Here is a 22,141-nt window from a genome sequence, read left to right on the forward strand (position 1 = left end):
TAGTATCAACCTTTCTATCAAAGACTTTACTTGGCACAACAATGCAATAAAAATAAGATAAGGAGAGGTTGCTACAGTAGTAACAACTTCCAAGACACAAATACAAAATAAAAGTACTGTAGCAAAATAAACACATGGGTTATCTCCCAAGAAGTTCTTTCTTTATAGCCATTAAGATGGGCTCAGCAATTTAATGATGCACTCGCAAGAAATAGTAGTTGAAGCAAAAGAGAGCATCAAGAGGCAACCTCAAAACACATTTAAGTCTAACATGCTTCCTATGCCTAGGAGTTTTGTAAATAAACAAGTTAATGAAGAGCAAAGTGACAAGCATAGGAAGATAAAACAAGTGTAGCTTCAAAAATTTCAGCACATAGAGAGGTGTTTTAGTAACATGAAAATTTCTACAACCATATTTTCCTCTCTCATAATAATATCCAGTAGCATCATGAGAAAACTCAACAATATAACTATCACATAAAGCATTCTTATCATGAGTCTCATGCATAAAATCATTACTCTCCACATAAGCATAGTCAATTTTATTAATTGTAGTGGGAGAAAATTCAAGAAAGTAGCTATCATTATTATTCTCATCATCAAATATAGGAGGCATATTGTAATCATAATCAAATTTATCCTCCATAACAGGCGGTACTAAAAGACTACTATCATTATAATCATCATAAATAGGAGGCAAAGTATCATCAAAGTAAATTTTCTCCTCAATGCTTGGGGGACTAAAAATATCATGCTCATCAAAGCCAGCTTCCCCAAGCTTAGAATTTTCCATATCATTAGCAACAATGGTGTTCAAAGCGTTCATACTAATATGTTCCATAGGTTTTTTAATTTTCGCATCAAACCATCCATGTCTTAAATCAGGAAATGGAATAAGAAGCTCATTGTTGTCCATTATGCCTAACTAGTGTAAACAAGAAACAAAAAGATGCAATTGCAGGATCTAAAGGAAATAGCTTCGAGCACACACACAACGGCGCCAGAAAAGTACTTTACCTGGGACCAGAGTATGAGAGCCTTTTACCTTTCCTCCCCGGCAACGGCGCCAGAAAAGTGCTTGATGTCTACGGGTGCTTCTATTCTTGTAGACAGTGTTGGGCCTCCAAGAGCAGAGGTTTGTAGAACAACAGCAAGTTTCCCTTAAGTGGATCACCCAAGGTTTATCGAACTCAGGGAGGAAGAGGTCAAAGATATCCCTCTCATGCAACCCTGCAACCACAAAGCAAGAAGTCTCTTGTGTCCCCAACACACCTAATAGGTGCACTAGTTCAGCGAAGAGATAGTGAAATACAGGTGGTATGAATAAGTATGAGCGAGTAACGGCACCGAAAAGTGCTTTGCTGTCCAGGACTGGCGTGTGGTTGATGGTGGTGATATTGCAGGAAGTACAGATGCAAAAAACAAAGAAACAAGCAGCGATAGCAGTATTTAGGAACAAGGCCTAGGGATTATACTTTCACTAGTGGACACTCTCAACATTGATCACATAACAGAATAAATAGATAGATGCTAGACTCTACACTCTCTTGTTGGATGATGAACACCACTAACTGTGTAGGATTACACGAACCCTCAATGCCGGAGTTAACAAGCTCCACAATATTCGATATTCATGTTTAAGTAACCTTAGAGTGCATGACAGATCAACATAACCAAACCAAGTACTAACATAGCATGCACACTGTCACCTTCACGCTACAAAAGGAGGCATAGATCACATCAATACCATCATAGCAATAGTTAACTTCATAATCTACAAGAGATCACAATCATAGCCTACGCCAAGTACTACACGATGCACACACTGTCACCATTACACCGTGCAGGAGGAATAAACTACTTTAATAACATCACTAGAGTAGCACGTAGATGAATTGTGATACAAAACACATTGCAATCATAAAGGGATATAAATAAACACTTCACTATGCCATTCATAACAGTGAATAAGTATTCTGTGAAATATAGCCTAAGAGACCCACACGGTGCACACACTGTCACCTTTACACACGTGGGACAAGGAGTCTCCGGAGATCACATAAGTAAAACTCACTTGACTAGCACAATGACATCTAGATTACAAGCATCATCATATGAATCTCAATCATGTAAGGCAGCTCATGAGATTATTGTATTGAAGTACATAGGAGAGAGATGAACCACATAGCTACCGGTACAGCCCCGAGCCTCGATGGAGAACTACTCCCTCCTCATGGGAGACAGCAGCGGTGATGAAGATGGCGGTGGTGTCGATGGAGGAGCCTTCCGGGGGCACTTCCCCGTCCCGGCGGCGTGCCGGAACAGAGACTCCTGTCCCCCAGATCTTGGCTTCGCGATGGCGGCGGCTCTGGAAGGTTTCTCGTACCGTGGCTTTTCCGTATCGAAGATTTAGGTCAGGGACCTTTTTATAGGCAAAGAGGTGGAGTCGGAGGGTCGACGAGGCGGTGACACACTAGGGGGGCGCGGCCAAGGCCTGGGCCGCGCCACCCTGGCGTCTGGTGGCCCAGTGGCCCCCCTCTGGCCTCTCTCGGGTGTTCTGGAAGCTTCATGCAATCCTAAGATGATGGGCGTTGATTTCGTCCGATTCCGAGAATATTTCCTTACTAGGATTTCTGAAACCAAAAACAGCAGAAAACAGCAACTGGCCCTTCGGCATCTCGTCAATAGGTTAGTTCCGGAAAACGCATAAATATGACATAAAGTATGCATAAAACATGTAGATATCATCAATAATGTGGCATGGAACATAAGAAATTATCGATACGTCAGAGACGTATCAATCTCCAGATCCCGCTATTGGCTATTGGTTGGAGAGGAGTCTCGACCATGTCTGCATAGTTCACGAACCGTAGGATGACACACTTAAGGTTTGATGTCGTTTTAAGTAGATATGGAATATGGAATGGAGTTCGAATGTTTGTTCAGAGTCTCGGATGGGATCCAGGACATCACGAGATGTCCAGAATGGTCCGGAGAATAAGATTCATATATAGGAAGTCACTTTCCAAGTTTGGAAATGATCTGGTGCATTTATGGAAGGCGCTAGAATGTTCTAGAACCTTCCGGATGAAATCACCATGGAAGGTGGAGTCCCGGTTGGACTCCACCAAACCCAACCAGCCAACCAAGTGGGAGGGTGGAGTCCATGTAGGACTCCACCTCCTTGGCCGGCCAAAGAAAGGGGGAAGGGGAGAGTCCCTGTCCCTCTAGGTTTCGTCCATAAGGTAGTTTTTGAATTGGGGTCTTATTCGAAGACTTTGGGCAAACCCTTGGGGTTCCACCTATATATTGAGGAGGAGAGGGAGGGGGCAGCCCTAGACTTGGCCGCACCACCTAGGGCTCCCCTGGCCGGCGCCCTATCCCCCCTCTCTCTCCCAAACCCTAGCACACCTCCCTCCTCATACACCTCCCACAACGCTTAGGCGAAGCCCTGCCGGAGTTCTCCACCACCACATCCACCACGCCGTCGTGCTGGCGTGATTTCGAGGAGGATCTACTACATCCGCTGCCCGCTGGAACAGGAGAAGGACGCCGTCATCAACACCGAACGTGTGACCGAGTACGAAGGTGCTGCCCGACTGTGGCACCGTCAAGATCTTCCACGCGCTTTTGAAAGCGGCAAGTGATCGACTACAGCAACAACGAGATCTAATCTCGTAGGCTTTGGAAATCTTCGAGGGTTAGTCTCATGATCTTCTCGTTGCTACCATCTTCTAGATTGGATCTTGACTTGTTATTCGTTCTTGCGATAGGATTTTTTTTGTTTTCTATGCTACGAATCCCATCAGGTAGGCGCACAACCTCGTAGATTTAGGCAACAATTAGGGTTTGGTCGAATTTGGTAACCACCGATGATTGTGCTATGTCTGGCGAATGGCAGTACGGCGATAGGGCTAAAATGCATGCGCTACTAGGGTATCTTGTCGAGGTGATGCATGCGCATTGTAGATTTTCCAATTTGGGCAGTGCATTTGTCGGGGTGTGAAACCATCGCACACCCTAAATTCGGAAATTGGGACAAAATTTGCATAGTTCTGGACAGTGGTATTGTACTTTTGGCTCATGATGTGGCAAGATTGAGCACGGCGCGCAGTGCCATAGATGTTGATCATGCTCTTAGGTATGGTCTGGATGCTGACCAACACATTGGCACTGCCATAGTTGTCGATCATTCTATTGCTCATGGTTTGGATGGTGATCAAGCATTGGCACTGCCATTGTTGTTGATCATGCTCTTACTCATGGTCTAGATGGTGATCACCACATTGGCACTGCCATAGTTGTTGATCATGCTCTTGCTCATGGTCTGGATGGTAATCACCACATTGGCACTGCCATAGCTGTTGATCATGCTCTTGCTCATGATCTGGATGGTGATCACCACATTGGCAGTGTCATACATGTTGATCATGTTCGTGGTCATGGTGTGGACGGTGATCACCACATTGGCAGTGCCATACCTGTCGATCATGCCACTTACACGAACTTGCTTTTCTTATTAGGTCGTTAAGTTAGAGTGCGACAAGATGGGAAAATGGTGGTTCCCTCCACCTAGCTACTAGGAGAACCTCATCCTGAACCGCTAGACGAGCGCTTTGAAGCCGGAGGTGCCAGGAAGTGTGGAGGTTGTGCTGATGCCTCCTCCCACCGTGGGCCGCCAGCCTAAGCTGGGGCACCTCGCTAGGGCGTTGATGCTGCGGAGGTTATACGTCCAGCTCAATACGGACGAACTCCACATGCTCATCGTGTCGCCATGGTTCCAAGATGCGCTCCGGGAGTGGATCAAGATCCCACTGCCACGCAGTGTGCTCTTGTCTGCCTGCTGATTCTGCGACAAATGGGTGTACGTCACCTACCTGGTGGCCTGGTGGTCTTGGGTAGGAACTGGGCGAAGACGTTCTACAAGTACGATCTCCATTACAGCGACGTCGTGGAGTTCAAGCTCTAGGCCTTCGTCTTGAAGATGAACATCTACAAGGCCGACTGCTCCACCACCAGGTTCTATACCTACCCTGATCACAGCTAGGCGGCGACCCTCCTTTTATATGTATATCTGTCAACTATGTCCATATGTAGTTGTAGTGCTACTTATGAACCTATTGATACAAGACAATGACATTGTGTTTGATCAAGGGATTCTACGGGACTTTCTTGCTTTTGATCAAGGGGTTCTACGGGCTTATATCGTCCTGAAACTTCCTTGCTTTTGCTCGGGACGTGTTTGTAAGCCTTGACAATGGTGATTAAGTGATGCAGTTAGCTAATTATATATGTTCTCTTGTGTGTTGGGTACTGTCTTGGTAACGGCTAGTTAGGGGGGAGAACACCTTATGAAGAGGGAGGTAACATCATGCCTGCTTAGCACATAACCAAATAGTTGATTCTTCCCTCGTCAGCCAATATAGCACATATTGTTATCAACCAATCAGTGAACCGAAACTGCATGATGAAACTTTGTTGGTATCCCAAACGTGAAATGTAGTGCATAAACAGGCCCAGACTCTGTTTCACCTCATAGCGCACCGGGATAAAAGCAGACACGGGAAAATTTCGGTGCAAGCAACCAAATAGGCCAGAAGGACTTGGAAGAAACGCCCGTTGGCTTCGGCTGTGGGCTTCGGGTGGAAGGCCCATGTGATAACCTGGACCCGCATATCGTAGAACGGCCCGGTGCGACGAGCTCTTCTGCGAGTATCTGTTTTCCTCTCCTTTCCTCGCCGACGGCGGGGTCGCGGCGGCCGGTGGCCTCCTGGGAGTCTTGCCCTCTCCCCGTGAACACACGTACTCTGAGGCGAGGAGAGCTCCTCCGTCCGTCTCGAATCCGTCGCTCTCCTTCCTTGCCGGCGACAGCTTGGGCAGCCTCGCCTCCGTCACCTCCGGCGGCATCCTCAGGTACTGCACGACGCCTCCCCGGTACACACTCCACCGGAACACTTCCGCTCTAATAGAGTATGCTTTTGTACTTCGGATTACTGTCACTGATGCTTGATGCGGCTGTAGCATGTTACTGAGGACTGATTTGTTATTGTATCCGTTAATCCGTTAATTAATTACACGAGGGTTTATTCCCTATGTTGCCCGGATACGGCGATACGGATACGGATACGGATACCGCGATACGGGGATACGGCAATTTTCCAAAAATAAGGATACGGGGATACGTATATATATATAATAAACATTAATAATTATATACATTAGTGATTTTTGCACAAAAATTATAATATATGAGCATAGAAGTACTGTAACAGTTGTTCGCCAAAATATGCTTATCAACTCCTGCAAGAAGAGAAACTAACACCACATTATTACGTACTCAAGGTGTTCTACAATCTACAACCTATATTTCTATATTCAATCTACAATCTACACTTCTACAGTCTATATTTCTATATTCAATCAAGGTGTTCTACAATCTGTAATCTGTAGAGTGCAAGTGTATGGGCTTCTTCGAGACCTGAATCCTGAAGTCCTCAAATTCCGATGACTCGTACTGGTTCCCGGCGGCCCGGCCAGCGGCCACGTCCGCCGCAGCAAGCCAGCAAAAGGGTATCCGAATTATTTTCTTTTTCTAAAAAGCCAAAAATTGCCTGATACGTACGGGATACGTATCCAAGCGTATCCGGCCGTATCCGCGTGTCCGACCCCCGATACGTGGAGTTTCAGCCGTATCCGTGCAACGTAGTTTATTCCTAAAAAAATGAGGGATCTATGCACTTTCTGTTAGATAATTTTTTGCTGATGTGTAATCCTCTCTGCTGCCTCATACGTTACATGTTTACATAGTCGATTACTGTTGCTAGTACAGCAAAAATGAGTTTATCGGCACACTGTATGCGTTTCAAACAGGAGTCTCTTGATTATTAAACATGAACAACTGCTATAACATTTGCTTACGTGTTTTAGATCATAAAATGCGAGAGTGAAATATGAGTTACCAGCCCTCTGTCTTATCAAGTTACTGATAAATCCTTTTATTCCTTAATTAATACTCCCTCCGTTTCATGATACTTGTCGTGGAAGTATTATGAAACAGAGGGAGTGTCAAGTAAGGTACTAGCAAATTTTCTGAGGGGAGCTTCTTGGTCAAGCTAATACTAATATTTATGCTAATTTCGTCACCATTTCATGATGATTATTATTGTCCAGCACCTTTTTATCCAATTTCTGTAGATATATGTTTTGCTTGCCAAGTTCTTCATTTTAAATTTTTATCTTTCTGAATATTAGACTTTGGAAAATATGGATCCTGAAGAGCTGAGTGACTCTGAGGAAGACGATGAGATGATGCTATTTGTTTTCCCAGCTTTATATCTAGCTTCCTTTGCTCACGAAACAGAAAGCACACCAATGCGTAATGATGCAGAATGGATATGCGAAGTTCTTGAAGATGACCGGGGTCAGGGCTATGAGAAACTTCAAATCGAGCCTCGTATTCTCCGTGACTTCTCAAGATATGTTAGGTCAAAACATCTTCTGCGTAATACAAGAGGTTTGTCTGTAGAAGAGCAAATTGGCATGTTTATCTACATGCTCTCACGAAATGCTAATTTTGAGAAACTGAGTGCTAGATTTGAGCGCAGTAGAGAGACTATTCATAGACATATCAAGGCATGCTTTGATGCAACCATCTCAGTGAAAGGTGACTTTGTGAAGCATCCTCCTTCAACTGAGACTCATTGGAAGATATCGTCTGATCCATGCTATGGGCCTTACTTTGAGGTAAGAGTAACTTATGGTTGTATGTTTCTGTAACTTGTATGCTTTTTTGCTACATGCCAATTACATAGGAGATGTTTTTCTCTCGCAGAACTGTATAGGGGCAATTGATGGGATCCATGTTCCTGTGACAATATCAGACAGGGAAGCGGCTCCATATCGAAACAGAGAAGGATCCCTCACTCAAAATATGATGCTTGCTTGTGATTTTGATCTGAATTTCGTCCATGTGTCCCATGGTCATGAAGGATCTGTGTCTGATGCAGCGGTCTTGTATTCTGCTATTGAATCTGGATTTCAAGTTCCTGGAGGCAAGTACTATTTGGTAGACAGGGGTTATCCAAACACGCCTTGTTTTCTTGCTCCTTATAGCGGGGTCCCTTACCATACTGAAGAGCACGAGCAGCGAAATTGCCAACCAGGAGACTACAAGGAGCTGTTCAATCTTCGCCATGCGCACCTGCATAACCATATGAGGCATGCTATATGTTTGCTGAAGATGAGATTTCCCATTCTGAATGTTGCAACGTTTTATCGGTTTGAGACTCAGCTGAAAATTCCAGCAGCAACAGTCGTGCTGCATAATATAATTCAGAGGCAAGGAGGTGACCACGAAGGATTTTCAAGTAACCTGACAATTCCAGTTTCAACCCGTAAGACTGTGGCTCTGCCAAGCGGGGATGATGCATATGGAAATGATGTTGCAGCACTGAACAGTCAATGCGACGCGGGAAATGCTCTCAGAGATGGTATTGCAGAGAAGATGTGGGCCGATTACATGAGAAACAGGTGGACAATAGAGGAAGAAACATAGGTGTGTAAGTACTAAAAAACCCTTGCCACTTCCCTAGACTTCACAATATAACAAGCTGACCTGGAAGAAGAATGAAGGCAACTGGAAGTATGGAAGAACTGAAGAAGCCTCAGTGTCGAGGGGCTTTGATATGTGTTAGCAATGATCTGTATCAGATGCGTTTTGTTTCATGAACGCGGCATATTTTATGTTGCTGTGAATCAAGATTGAGTGGTTGAGATGTGTGTACATCTGCAGGGTGGCACAGCAGTTCCATGCTCTGCATCTGCCAAGTAAATCGAATTTCTGAAGTTCTGTTTTGGTACAACTGTATAGGTATCTGGAGCATTTGTTTAGAACATACTAGCTTCTATTCTATTGTATCCCAGTGAGAAAAAGTAGTGTTGTTACGAGACTGTGTTGGCTTATTGTCTGCGACTGCATTCTATTGTGACATGCGCCATGTCCATAGTGTTGACTGCACGGTGAACTCTGTTCATGGATCTTTCTTTAGCTCCAACACCTATTAGCAAATTAGGTTGACATGTTCTTCATTTTGGCAATTTTTGGCAGTGTATGATGTGTAGTTGCAGCCACATGGATATCATGAACCCATGGGCGATGAGAAACCGCAGCCTGTCATGCCTCGACACCATGAAGCTCCCAGCAATGCCCACAAGCTACATATTAAGTAAGGACCACCTGGGGATGCTGATAGATGGAAGGCTGAGGAAGCAAAGACCATCTCGTGATCATGTAATTGTTGAGGCATGACGAACATTGCTGGAAGTAGATAACACTGTGTTATCCACTATCAAGCTTGACAGGGTGGACCAATTATAGGGGCGTGTTCATCCTACAAGCGAGCACGGAGGCATGGAGGACGCAAGGGGCGCGATGCCTCCAACTTGATGGATGAATGAAACACTCGGGGGAAGTCATGGCGGACAACATTTGCAGCCAACACCCAGAGTCATTGCAGCAAAACATGCAGGAGTTTGCAACATTCCAAAAAGCATTTGCAACAGCAGAAATCCGCATATCATTGAGAGTTTATTTTATCACTGTATTCACCGAATTCGGCTCGCCGACGACAATCCTGGCTCAATGGAAAGCCGTTTGCAGTTCTAGCGTCTCCCGGAGCTTGGTGGCGAAAATCAATTTCTGTCACATGTAATGGTGCAGCGCTAATCTAGGCAAGATGATGGACATCCTAAGGCGGGAAGGAGGGGGCACACAGGTGGAGCAAAGAGGAAGGTGTCAAGCGGAATCCTGCCAATATCCAGTTTCTAGTTCATTTGAACGTTGTTAATTAAAATTTTGAAGTAGAAATCCCTAAATGCATCCCTAAGCAATATCTATGGAGGGATAGAGAGGGGTGGGGGAGGCGAGAATCACGAGGAATGCGTGGTGTGGAGCGAGGCAGCTGATTTGTTTCCTCAATCTGATATGAATCATTTACCCACATATATTTAGGGCCCAGAATCAGAAATACCAAGGTTAAGAAAGCTTTATGCTCATACAGTTCCTTCTAAGCAACACAATTTTGAACCATCAATAGTTGCCAACTGCAAAATTACAAATTCCATGGAGGGAAAGTTTGAAAGGAATCCAAGTGCAATGTGCATCGATGGTGCATGAGTTTAAAGGGAAAATATTACAAATCAAAATATGATGTGCGAAGCAAGCATAGGATATGCACGATCGAACATGTTTATTTCCAGAAGTGTAGTAGTAACATATTTAGACCACAGATCACACATCATACTTCCTCATATTTACACCACAGATAACATCTCATAGTTGATGCTGTTTCGTAACACAGTAAGGGCTTACACAACGAGAAAATGATCTTCTAACAGTTAGGGGAGTAAAACACTTCAACTTCAACACTTATTTTCATTAACTTGAGCCAATTGAAGGATGTCTGAATGTTGTAGATGGGTTTCTTTGGTAGTCCTTTGGAGCAAACAACACCCTTACGAAAAACTGGCCATACGCGAAGATCGAGTCATCAGGAGCACAAACAGCTCCAACATGTTCATCCTGAAAGGTCCACTGAAAGAGTGATTGGCCTACTTTCAAAAGAACATCCAATTTTTCACTTGCCTTCACCGTGACGACATGCTGGAATAGTTTCTCGTTCCCAAATAATTTTCCATCAAAAATAAGAATCTCATAATCATCATAGCAAGTGCTGAAAGCAGTGAACCTCACATGACAAGGATGGTCAACCTTTGCATAGACTTGTATTACAGTCTCCACACTTCGTGTAAGGGCCATGCATTTTATGTCCAAGTTGCAATCATCGCTAGGAATCCGTACATGAAGCATGTAATTGTATTCTGCACGTATATCTATCTCAGCATATGCAGAAAGTAGCTGCTTGTCAACTGATCCTTTCCCTCCCTCTTTTATCCAAAGATCAGCTTCTAGTAATGCACGATCCCGTACATACATTCCTCGACAAGGGCTACAAAGAGGCAAGACAAAGGAATCCTACAATTTAACATCTTGTTAGAACTTAACAAGCTGTATCCACTTTCAAACAGAGTAGTATACATTTTAGGCACTTCCAACTTTATTGGAAAGTCATACTATGTGAACGTTTGACCGACTTTATACAAAAATATAAGAATACTTATGTAACTAGCTAGGTATATGATGAAATTATTTTTCATCGTAAATTTAGTGATACTAATTTCGTGGTACAAATGTTTGTGCTTTTCTGTATAAACAGGGTCAAACATAAAAAAAAAGTTTGACTACTCAAGAAAACTGAAAGTTCACTCTTTGTGGGACGGACGGAGCATTAAGTGCCACTCCCGTGTCACGAGCATTATTTTCCATTTGTTTCAATAAAGCATGCATGTCCTTCAAGGCTTGAATGTCATTTTGTCCCTTTTGCTCCATTTATCTTGTCAACCAGTTCAACACTCACGGATACACATCATATCTATTATTCCCAAAAGTAACAGAATTACGGACCTCACGCTGATCTAAGCCTAGCCCCATACTGCCTGGACCGTTGGAGTTATAATCGACATTAGTTTCCCATGTGTAGTGAATAACCAAGTGGTGGAAAATATAGACCAAGCGTAGTGAATTACCTGCTTCTCAATTGTGACAGCATCATCTCTGGAACAGTTGAATATACAATTCCTTCGCGGGTCCAATTCATCACGAACGGCAAATATTCCATACACACTAATGGGATAGGATGCCAGGGAGCTTGACAAGCACACCGAAAAGAACTGAAGCATCTCTTTCGGTGTGCAATATCCAAGAGCCGATGAAGCTGCATACACACATACATTGGTAACAAGAGTAATAAGTTGGTTAGAAATAAACAGATGGTGCACGATCAGATTAGTACTACGAATGAATCAATGGAACTTACTTACTGGCAGAAGTATCATGGGTCTTGTAAACTCTATGGTAGCAGTTGCTGTCACCGAGGATGCATTTAGCTGTTGCGTGAGGGAACACTTTCAAAGGATGGGGCGGAAAAGGGGTGTCATCATCGTCTTCCCGGGCCATGATCTCGTTGTAGATATCCGAATATTCTCCAAGCTGTTTGATGTACCTACGTACCCATTTACGCTCTATTTCATCCGCGTCACTTTTGGGGTAGTGCTTTCCTGTTGGATTATCAAGAACGCAAATTAAGGATCAATGTAGCATCATCTATGGGCAGATGATTCCCGCAAAAAAACAAAAATCTACCAGGCAGATGATTCTTTCAGGTTATACTATACAGTAATATGCTTGATCTGAAGAGAGAATTGGGTACCTGGGCAGTTTGTCTCGTCCTCCTCGTCTATCACTTGTCTGCCCTCGTGTGTGCTAGAGTCCTTGACAACTTCGTTCCCTGCTGGAGAATCATCGCGGGAGAAGGTTAGACATTTTGGTAGTAGAGGGGGATTTTAATCTAAAGGGAACATGAGGTCCACTAGGGCAAGAATCTGTGCAGTTACAGAAGTATGCTTGCTGGGAACCAAACAATTGTGGCAAACTGTGGCTGGCATATAAATAATCAACTCAAGCAGGGTTGAGTTACGCAAAATCATCTCATAATATAGATTCACAGAAAGAGTATAGATGCGTAGCATACGCACCGGTGCCCATGCTCGGCGGCTGGTCCACCTCCTCCAGCGGATGAGGGAGATCGCCTAGGTCTTCCGGGCATCCCAAGTACTCCTCCGTCGACGCCATCGACAAGCCTGGGTTATGGTCGGGAGTCCCAGTGATTTAGGGATTTCACGTTCCGTCCTTTTTAGGTTGAGGTAAGTGAACGGAGGATAAGGGCCTGGTCCAGCCCGCTGGGATTGGCGAGGCCCATCCCGAATCCTATTTGCCGGCACCCACCGCTTAGCCTAGCCCAACAATTGGGAGGTGCTATACACCGACCGGGGTCGGTGCGGATGGGGTGCCGCACACCCCCAGACCCGGCGGTTCTATAGTGGTCCGCGGCCCAGCGCATCAGGTAAGTTCGTTTTGGTTTTTCTTATTCTCCTTTTCTTTTCTGTTTACATATTTTCGTTATTTAAAGCAGAAATATTTTTAAATCCGAAAGTTTTAATTTTTATGACTTTTCAAAAAATTATTTTTTCCGAAAATATTTTTTTTTCAGAATTGAAACATTTTTCAAATTTGAACATTTTTTAAGTTCAACATTTTTTAAAATTTTGATTTTTCTTTAAAATTTGAACATTTTTCGAACGTAAACATATTTTAAATTTGAAATTTTTTTGATACGAACATTTTTCAAATAAGAACAATTTTTAACTTTGAACATTTTTTAGTATGAACATTTTTAAAGTTTGAAGGGTGCGCAGCGCTGAAGGGAGTATTGGGCGGCCCATTTGCCGAGCGCATGAGGAAAAAATGGGTTTAAAATCCTGCGGAGAAAGGAAACGATCCCGGGTGCTGGTTACGATGATAGAAAAGAGGAGCTTGCCGGTACGCTGGAGTTGATTTGTTGATTTTGTATGTGCACTGACTTTCTTGATGCATTATCACGGGTGATATCAGTGTGGTTCCCGACTTGCCGTAGCTAGCATATTTGGTTATTCCTTGGGGGATTCAGGCTAAGATTTGTCCCTATACATGTTTCATTGCTTCTGTTAATTTTTTTTGGTATGTTTTTTTCAGTTGTGGCTCCTGCGCTGACATGGGCTTTGCAACACGCTAGAAATCTTTTTTTGATCAATGGAATTTTTTTTGCCTTATTTGAGAAAAAAGCTCCGAGCTATTTTGTAGGCTCTAATACGAGCCATGACCTGTTCCATCAACGAGATGACAATGCTAGAATTATTCATCAACCATCGAGATGGTGGTGGCAAAATTTACAAAGGAGACAATGATCACTACTAGGAAAAGGCCTACCGCCGGCGAATCTAAAAGGCCCATTGCCGGCGCACCACGAGCCCGCCGGTGCGAACGCGCCGGTGATAAATGGCCACTGCCGGCGCACCAGGCAGTGCGCCGGCGATATGTCAGCTACTGCCGGCGCACCATCCAAGCTTCGCCGGCAAAGCCAAATTCCACCGGCGCACGTGCAGCTGCGTCGGCAGTAGGTCTTCCAGCACTTGCGCATGCCACGTGCGCCGGCAGTAGGGCATTTAGGTGCGCCGGTAATTATATTCGAAAATTCATTTTACAGCTTTTTTCTAGCATATTACAATACATATTTGACAGCATTATATATTTACAACGCAGTTCATATTTAGACAGCATTACATGCAATATGAGAAGCACATAGAGAGCCAAGTTTCATTTCGGTATCAATACACAATTACGCAAGTCTCGTTCCGGAATGTGTTGATTCATACAACACATGTGCATATGCAACACCGAACGACGAAGTTTCACAAAGTTAGAAGTCTCGGTACATAGTCGTCACAAGTATCGTCATACACCTCACAATGTAGGTCCTAACCTAAACTACAATCACATAGAACATGACCAACATGGTCATGATGACCATCATCACGAAGGCCATGGTCTTCATCCGGTTCCTCCTCATGTCCCTCATCTCTCCCGCTAGATAACGGGCGTATCTTCCTTCCGCCTCCACCCTAGCGGGGTATCCCTTGTAGCTGTTGCCGCTGAAACGGTGCACCTGTCTCCGACAGTCCTCCCAGTCGTCGTAGACTCCAGGAACCCTCCCTTGTACACGACATATGTCGTCGGCATCTCCATTCACAAGACAAGTAAAATGTTAGTACCAATGCAATGAACAAGTGCCAACTCAAATAAGAGACAAGTAGTATGAACTAAATAGCATGTGCCTCATACTTTGTTGGTCGAAATAAATAATAACATACAGGGATGGGGTCAGTGAGGCTAGGTAGGATGCACAATAGATTGATATTTGTGGCCATCACACCAAGCCTCACTGGCCTCACCCCGGAGTGTACAAGTGACCGAACATTTTAATCATCGGCCAATGCAATTAAGAAGTGCGAACTCAAATAGAAGACAAGTAGTACGAATTAAATAGCGTGCCTCATACTTTGTCGGTCGAAACAAATATTAACATCCAGGGATGGAGTCAGTGAGGCTAGGTAGGATGCACAATAGATTGATACTTGTGGCCGTCGCACCAAGGCTCACTGGCTCCACCCCCGAGTGTACGAGTGACCGAACATTCTAATCATCGGCGAACTCCAAATACGAGGCAAGTAGTGATCGAGTAAATGCAAATAATTATTAAGCTATGTACGCCATAATCTTGAAATATATAGCAAAGTAAATGAAACTATAGACACATGTTCACATGCACATTCATACAACTAAATAAAAGCAACTAGTCGATTCTATGGGAATATATAGCAATTATTACAGTACGGAAGTTCAAGGACATATCGTTCAAGCTTTAGCAAGTGTTCCCGTCGTAGGATCAGGTTGTACGCCTAGGGGGGAATGGACGGCAGCCCTCAAGCGAGTTGAACGGCCTCTCATCACGCGACATCTCCAAGCGGAGTTCTATCTCGTCATTAGGTGGTAGACCGTAGCCGTAGAAGAACTCGTCAGACCTATTGTTGACATCCTGCAGGATTATCGTGCAAATGAACTGCTGGATGCGACCCGGTTCTTTCTAATCTCTCTATCGGGGACATCCGCCATGTTTGCAAACATGTTTCTGAGATTCTCTGGCAGCAACATGTCATCTGCGTACTTTATGTACTCCTGCATCCGAAGGATGGCGTACCACGCGTCCATCCCATTGTCGGGCGTCGGCGCACGAGGCAGGGGAAGTTGATTGTGTGGGTTAAGACCAAGCCTCCTCAGGATTTCCTCTCTACTTTGAGGGGGCCTGCCTTGTTGGTGAAGCCGGTGAGAGCATCATTGAGAAGGGCCTTGATGTGGGTGTAGTCTTTCTTGTGGTCCCTACCCGAGTCGAGATAGACTGCATGCGAGTGTTGCGGGTGCACGACGATGAGGGTGCAGAACTTGTCTGCGGAAAACACACGGATTAACCTTTGGAAATGCAAATGGAGATATAGGATAGAATGGTAATGGGGGACTAGCGAGTGATTACTTACTCGGGGAAGTAAGGGATGAGAATGGCGCCCTTTTTAATGTTCGCGACATGAAATCCTCGATCTCTTTGGGTGGCAATCGCCCGATCCCCAGCGTTGCAGATGATGCTCTCCCGCATATAGAAGGGGTCCATTATCGCGATGGTCGGCGTCTCCTCCTTAACAATGCTGGCGGACAAGCTAAGAGCAACTAGGCGAACCACACTAAACTGGAGCGCTTGCATGCGATAGATGCTGAAGATGTCGTTGAACCGGATGAAGCACACGTCCGCGGGGTACTTCTCGACGAAGTTCATGCCAGTTGGCACCTTCGCCACCAAGAGAGGGTAACCAGGATCTTTTGATTTGAGAACAAGCTTCTCCACATGCAAGACAGTCTCATGCAAGCTCCTCATATCCGGGGTGAGTTTCTTCACGACATGCTCCGGCAGCATCGGTTGACCCAAGTGATGCGAGAGGTCGCCAATTGTTTGGCAACTTGTCAAGGAGTGGGACCTTGTCCTTGGATTTGGCCGCCGCCGCCTTGTCTTGGGCGTCCTTCTTATTTTGCCTCTTCCTCTTCTTGGGTTGTCTTGATGGACCCTCCATCGCCGTAGTGGCCGTAGCACGGAGTGTGTTTGGGCTCAACATATTTTTGACGGCGGCGGTGGCGACCTCCTCGGGATTTTCCTCCTCACCGTTTCTTGAGAATCGAACGACTTCTTGGAGCACACATATTTCAAGGCCGGCGCATCCTCATGGACAACTTGTGAAGACGTAGGAATATCCCATTGGAAGTTGTCACGTTCGTATTCCTCGGCCTACGGCGCAGCTGGCTGTTGTGGTGGGGCGCCGACCTCCGGCGCAGCCGGCCGTTCGGTGGGGCGATGACCACGGGCGCCGGCGCTGTCGTGGAGGGACGCTGACATGTGGCGCCGCAAGGTGCTTGTCTTTGCTTGCCATCGACCCCGAGTAGGTGTTGATCCGAATTAGGGTCTTCGGCCATAGCAGTACCCAACCCTTCAGTGAGGCCAGATTCAACGGGCTATCGTCATCGGCACCATGCGGTTGATTAGGAGGAAACAAATCCTCATAGCCCGGTAACGCCCGATCCACTTCAACCCGGTAAACGTCATCCGCCATATCTCGTGTGTGCCACTTCTTATCCAGGGGCCGAAGGATGGACCCCCTCGCGACGTCTTTGAGTTCGTCGTTTACTCTCATCAGGAAGGTGCATGGCGTTGAGAGCGCCTGCGAGAACATGTGTATGGCGTTAGAGAGAGGGCAAGGATGACGAAACTAATATATTAACTTGATGTACACATTAGTTAATTACCGTGAGGGCGTTGAGCTCGGCTAATGTCGACGGGCCAGCACATGCGGCGGCGGGCGTGCAAGTGACGGAGGGGCTGCTACCCGGCATGGACGGTGAATCCCTAGCACCAGCGACATTGCCGGCGGCCGGAGGAGTCTCCATTATAACATTGTCATTGCCGGCGGCCGGAGGAGTCTCCATTATAACATTGTCATTGCCGATGGACGGCGGCGCCATCGAGTTGCTGCCGTCGAAGCTAACCACTTGCATTTCCGGGGGGGGGGGGGGGGGCTTGTTTGCCACCCTCATACCACGCGCGTAGAGCATTGAAATCTGCTTGGACTGAAGCGGCGACTTCAGCTTTGACTTCAGGTACGAGTGTAGCTTTGAGTTGCGGTACCAAACCAGCTTGGACTTGGGCTAGGATTGAATCCCTCATTTCCTCCGCCTCCCGCTGCTTCCTCTCATTGCGCGCATTTTTATCGACCGCAGACGACAAGCCGTAGTGATCATGCTTGTGGCATGTACCGGCGCCAGCCACACGGCCTCTATGCGGCCTTCTCGTAGGTGAATGCTCATTGACGATGTTTAGCGCCCGTACGAGAGGCTTGTCCCATGCTACCCTGCCCGTCGACGCTTGGGACGAGGAGCCTTCGTCACCTTGTTGAGAAAGTCTTTGTCTTTCTTCTTCCTGCGGAAGAAACGTGAACCATTTAGAAATGTTGCTACTATTATATGAACGATACTTGATCTAATAAAACCGGTAAATTGCTTACCAGTTTTTTCTCCAACGACAGGACCTTCTGGTCGTTCGTGAACCAAATTATGTCGGTTACGACCTTGGGGTCCGTGACAAGTTCCCCGGTTAGTTTCTTCTTATGGTACCGCGACCTGATGAATCTTCTTTCAAGCGGGTCCTTGTACTTGAGCCAGGGGTTCTCAATGCCGGCATTTACATATGCCTCGTCCTCCTTCGCCCAATAGGGCTCCTTTCCCTCGTACCCACGGCTCCCAAGGTTGTGGTTGCCGATGTTAAGCTCCCGCATTTCCTTCCCCCACAACTTGCGATTCTTCGTCGCTTGTAGCTCTTCATTGGCCACAAAAGCATCAAAGTCCGCACAGGAGACATGCGGAAAGGCAGAGTGGACCTCTTCGAAACCTTTGCCGTCAGCAATCATCTTCTGCACCATGTACTTATAGCTGCTGAGGTGTTTGGTGAACTTCAAGAGGGCTTGTGAGTTCACAATGTTCTTGGATTCATCAGTGGAGGCATAGTCGCCTAGGAACTTGTATCGTGAGTGCAATCTCGCAATGAGCTGGGCTCGCAAATGCGCTTTGCTCTCAGCTCGGAGATCTGTCTCGTTGAGATTGATGACCTCTCGGAGGATACATGCCAGTTGGTTGCCGTACCCCTTGGCAACATCCTTAGGCTCCACCGGCAAACCACTGGCGGGGTCCACCTCTTTGACTGTGTCTCTGCCGGTGCTGACCGTGTTTTGGCGCCTTGCCTTCCGCGGCCTCTTGGCTCCACTTGTCCCGGTGGCAGTACTCCCGGCGGCGCCGCTAGGATCGTCGCCGCTTGTCTCGCCGCCACCCCCGGCGGCGCCGGTTGCCTCATCGCCGCTAGGCTCGTAGGTACTACCCCCGGCGGCGCCGCTTGCCTCGTTGCCGCTTGGCTCGTCGGCACTACCCCCAGCGGCATCCTCCATCTCATGGTCCTCGTCGCCGCCAACACCAGCGGCCTCGGCATCCTCCTCCGTCCTAAAGAAGTGCCTATTGTAGTGCTCCTCTAACTCTTCTTGAGACGACATGGTGGCTTGCACTAATAGAAGATGAAAGAGTTAGAATTCACGGAAAAATTCGGCATGACCTTTGCTAAAAATTGGTCATGCCGAGTGCTAGAATTGCCGGAACGGAAATGAATCGACATTCCGGCACTCAATAGCAACTCAATCCCTGTGTAACAGAAATGCAATTCACATATATGATACATAGCAAAATTTCAATTGATTTAGCATTTGTGAACACTTGACAGCATCAATTGATATAGCACATTTTTTCAAACCAGCGAATAGCACTTGTTCTTTTTTCAAACCAGAGAATAGCACATACTGCAACCTCTACTTCTATAGCATTTTAAATCCCTGGCACCTACTGAGAACCTGTGTAGTACAATAATTAGGCAACCTTGAATGCATCACTAACTCCGTCGATATCACTGGTTGAACTAAGCAACATTTTAATTTTAAACCAGTAGCTAAACCAGTAGTAGCATTTAGTCTCTGTCAATTTATCCACTATTAGTCTCTGCCAATTTATCCACTATTAACTAAACCAGCAGCAAGAGAGCAACATAAGCTTAATTTCATTTTCTTAACCAAAATTTGTACAGAATTTACAGAATTTGTACAGAATTTACAGAATTTAACTAAATCAGATGTTGCTATATCTTGGCATTTACAGAATTTGTACAGAATTTACAGAATTTGTACAGAATTTACAGAATTTAACTAAACCAGATGTTGCTATATCTTGGCATTTACAGAATTTGTACAGAATTTACAGAATTTCAGCCAGCCCACATGATGAACCATAGCATAAAAGCATCTGAACTAAATTTCGAATTCAGAGCCGAAAAATAATCTTTAGTAGCAGCAGCATTGCATTCCTATTTTTTATGTACCCCTGGATCAGTAGCATGCATTTGACCAAAAGGAAGCGAAGTAAAGTTAATATAGTAGCAACTATATATGAACCACATTAGTCTCTGCTATATAGCAGCAACTATATATGAACCAAGCTACTGCATTTTCCATTTCATCTAAATCAACATAAATCAACTAAATGAACCTAGCTAGCTACTGCATTTTGCATTTCATCTAAACCAACTAAACCAACTATATAAATTGCTTACCATTTCATTTTGCATTTCCTACTGCATTCATTTTCAACCAAAAAATTAGTTTCAAACCAGAGAGCAGCATGATGCAATTTCATTTTATTAACCAGAGAGCAACATGAGCTTAATTGTTTCATTTTCTTATATATATGGCAGTGGCATATATATGGATCATTTTAAAATTGGTTTAGTTTCAAAATACAGTAGCATACAAACCAGAGAACAAATTCATTTTCTAGCATACACTAACATACAATTTCATATAAACAAATCTACTGCATGCTTTTCATTTTCTTTTTTCAAACCAGAGAACAAATTCAAACCAGAGAAATAGCATGTAAACCAGAGAAATTAAAATAGCACATGTGAACCAGACATTAGGCATTTTCATTTGCATTTGCATTAGGCATTTGATAGATGGATCAATCATGTTGCTTTGTCCCTTGTTTCGTTCCATTTGACCACAATATTGCAGAATCTTTATTTCAAAATCTTTATTTGCAACCAGTAGCATTTCAAAATCTCTAGTGAGCATGAGCATGAGCATGAGAATTCGCCCTAACTAGCAGGAACCCTAAAGCATTTCAATTTGCAAACAGAGACTATGAACTCCAATGAACCCTAACTAGCAGGAACCCTAGCCGGGAGGGGGGAAGGTGGAGGGAAGGGGAGAGGGGAGGGAAGAGGGGAGGGGGAAGGTGGAGGGAAGGAGAGAGGGAAGCTCACCGATGGTGACGGTAGCGACGACGGTGGCCTCTCCTCTTCCTCCTCGAGGTGCAGCGGCCTCCTCCTCCTCGATGTGCGCGGCCTCCTTCTCGGGTCCTCCGCGGCGGCGTACAGGGAAGGTGGTGGGGGCTGGTGGAGGGGATGGTGGAGGACGGTGGCGGTGCAGAATGGCGGTGCTCGAGAGGGGGGAGTTGGGGTGGCGCGCACGGCTCCTTCTTCTCCAACGACGGCGGCGCTCGATCTAGGCAGAGGGGGATTTGGCTGGGGAGAGGAAGAGAGAAAACGGTTAAGTCCGGAGTATAGCCGGATCCACCTTATTGCCGGCGCACCACATGTTTGGTTCGCCGGGGATAATTAAACCCCCGGCGAACCAAACAGGTGGTGCGCCGGCAATAAGGTGAGTCCGGCTATAACCTGGGACTTGTCCCCCAGCCCTGGCTGGCCATTTCCTTTTCTATTTTAATTTATTTTTCTTCTTTTCTTTATTTCTTTTATGTTTCTTTTCTTTTCCCACAAATCCTATACTATTTTATTTCCTTCTCTTTTCAAGATAACCAAGCAATATGAGTTAATTAGGCATTACAAAAAAAAATTGAGTTATAGGAAAACAAAGCAAATATGCATGAGTGTTATTAATTATGCAAAAACAAAAAGATATATGTGAGTTACATACACACAAAATATTGACCAACACAATATTAATTGGTCATACATAAAATATTGGCCATGACCATATGAGTAGTTATGAATTACACAAAATATGAGTTATAGATTGCAAATAAAGTTTTACATCATCGATTGAGAAGAGTGTTTCGCTTTCTTCTTGCTTTTCTTGCTCGTCGTTGAATAATTTAGCCCCGTGTCGTGACTTCTTCTTTTGAAGGGTCGACCTGACCTCGGTAGCGTGGTCCTGCTTCTTCTTGTGGTGTATGTTGTGTCTTCGTCCTCGGATTCTTCCATCATTGGGTCTCCGACTTGTCCTTCGAAGTCTTCCTCGTTGGCGACTCCATCCATTCCGACGATGGTCCTCTTGCCTCTCCTCACGATAACACGGCTAGGCCTGGATGGGTCGGTTATGAAGAAGCATTGGTGCACGTGTTCTGCCAGTACCCATGGCTCATTCTGCGCGGTGGCGTTCGTGG

At 45.4% G+C, this 22,141-nt stretch overlaps 2 protein-coding genes across 3 annotated transcripts; one reads left to right on the forward strand and one right to left on the reverse strand.

Moving 5' to 3' along the window:
• Positions 1-5,693: 5,693 nt before the first annotated feature.
• On the forward strand, positions 5,694-8,943 carry LOC127307873 (uncharacterized). The gene is made up of 3 exons (XM_051338646.2): positions 5,694-5,913; positions 7,252-7,743; positions 7,832-8,943. The coding sequence occupies exons 2-3, from the start codon at positions 7,264-7,266 to the stop codon at positions 8,552-8,554; spliced, it is 1,203 nt and encodes a 400-aa protein (XP_051194606.1). The 5' UTR covers positions 5,694-5,913; positions 7,252-7,263; the 3' UTR covers positions 8,555-8,943.
• Positions 8,944-10,260: 1,317 nt separating this feature from the next.
• LOC127307874 (uncharacterized) lies at positions 10,261-12,784 on the reverse strand. Of its 2 annotated transcripts, none has more exons than XM_051338648.1 (5): positions 12,652-12,784; positions 12,327-12,404; positions 11,938-12,174; positions 11,644-11,831; positions 10,261-11,032 (listed from the first exon to the last, which is right to left on the reverse strand). In XM_051338648.1, exons 1-5 carry the CDS (start codon positions 12,746-12,748, stop codon positions 10,436-10,438), a joined length of 1,197 nt encoding a protein of 398 aa, XP_051194608.1. In that variant the 5' UTR covers positions 12,749-12,784; the 3' UTR covers positions 10,261-10,435. The 2 variants fall into 2 exon arrangements, with proteins under 2 accessions (XP_051194608.1, XP_051194607.1); XM_051338647.1 differs by having other exon boundaries at positions 12,327-12,407.
• Between the last annotated feature and the right edge of the window lie 9,357 nt (positions 12,785-22,141).

The sequence above is a fragment of the Lolium perenne genome, chromosome 6 (assembly GCF_019359855.2).
Source record: "Lolium perenne isolate Kyuss_39 chromosome 6, Kyuss_2.0, whole genome shotgun sequence".
Lineage (NCBI taxonomy): Eukaryota > Viridiplantae > Streptophyta > Magnoliopsida > Poales > Poaceae > Lolium > Lolium perenne.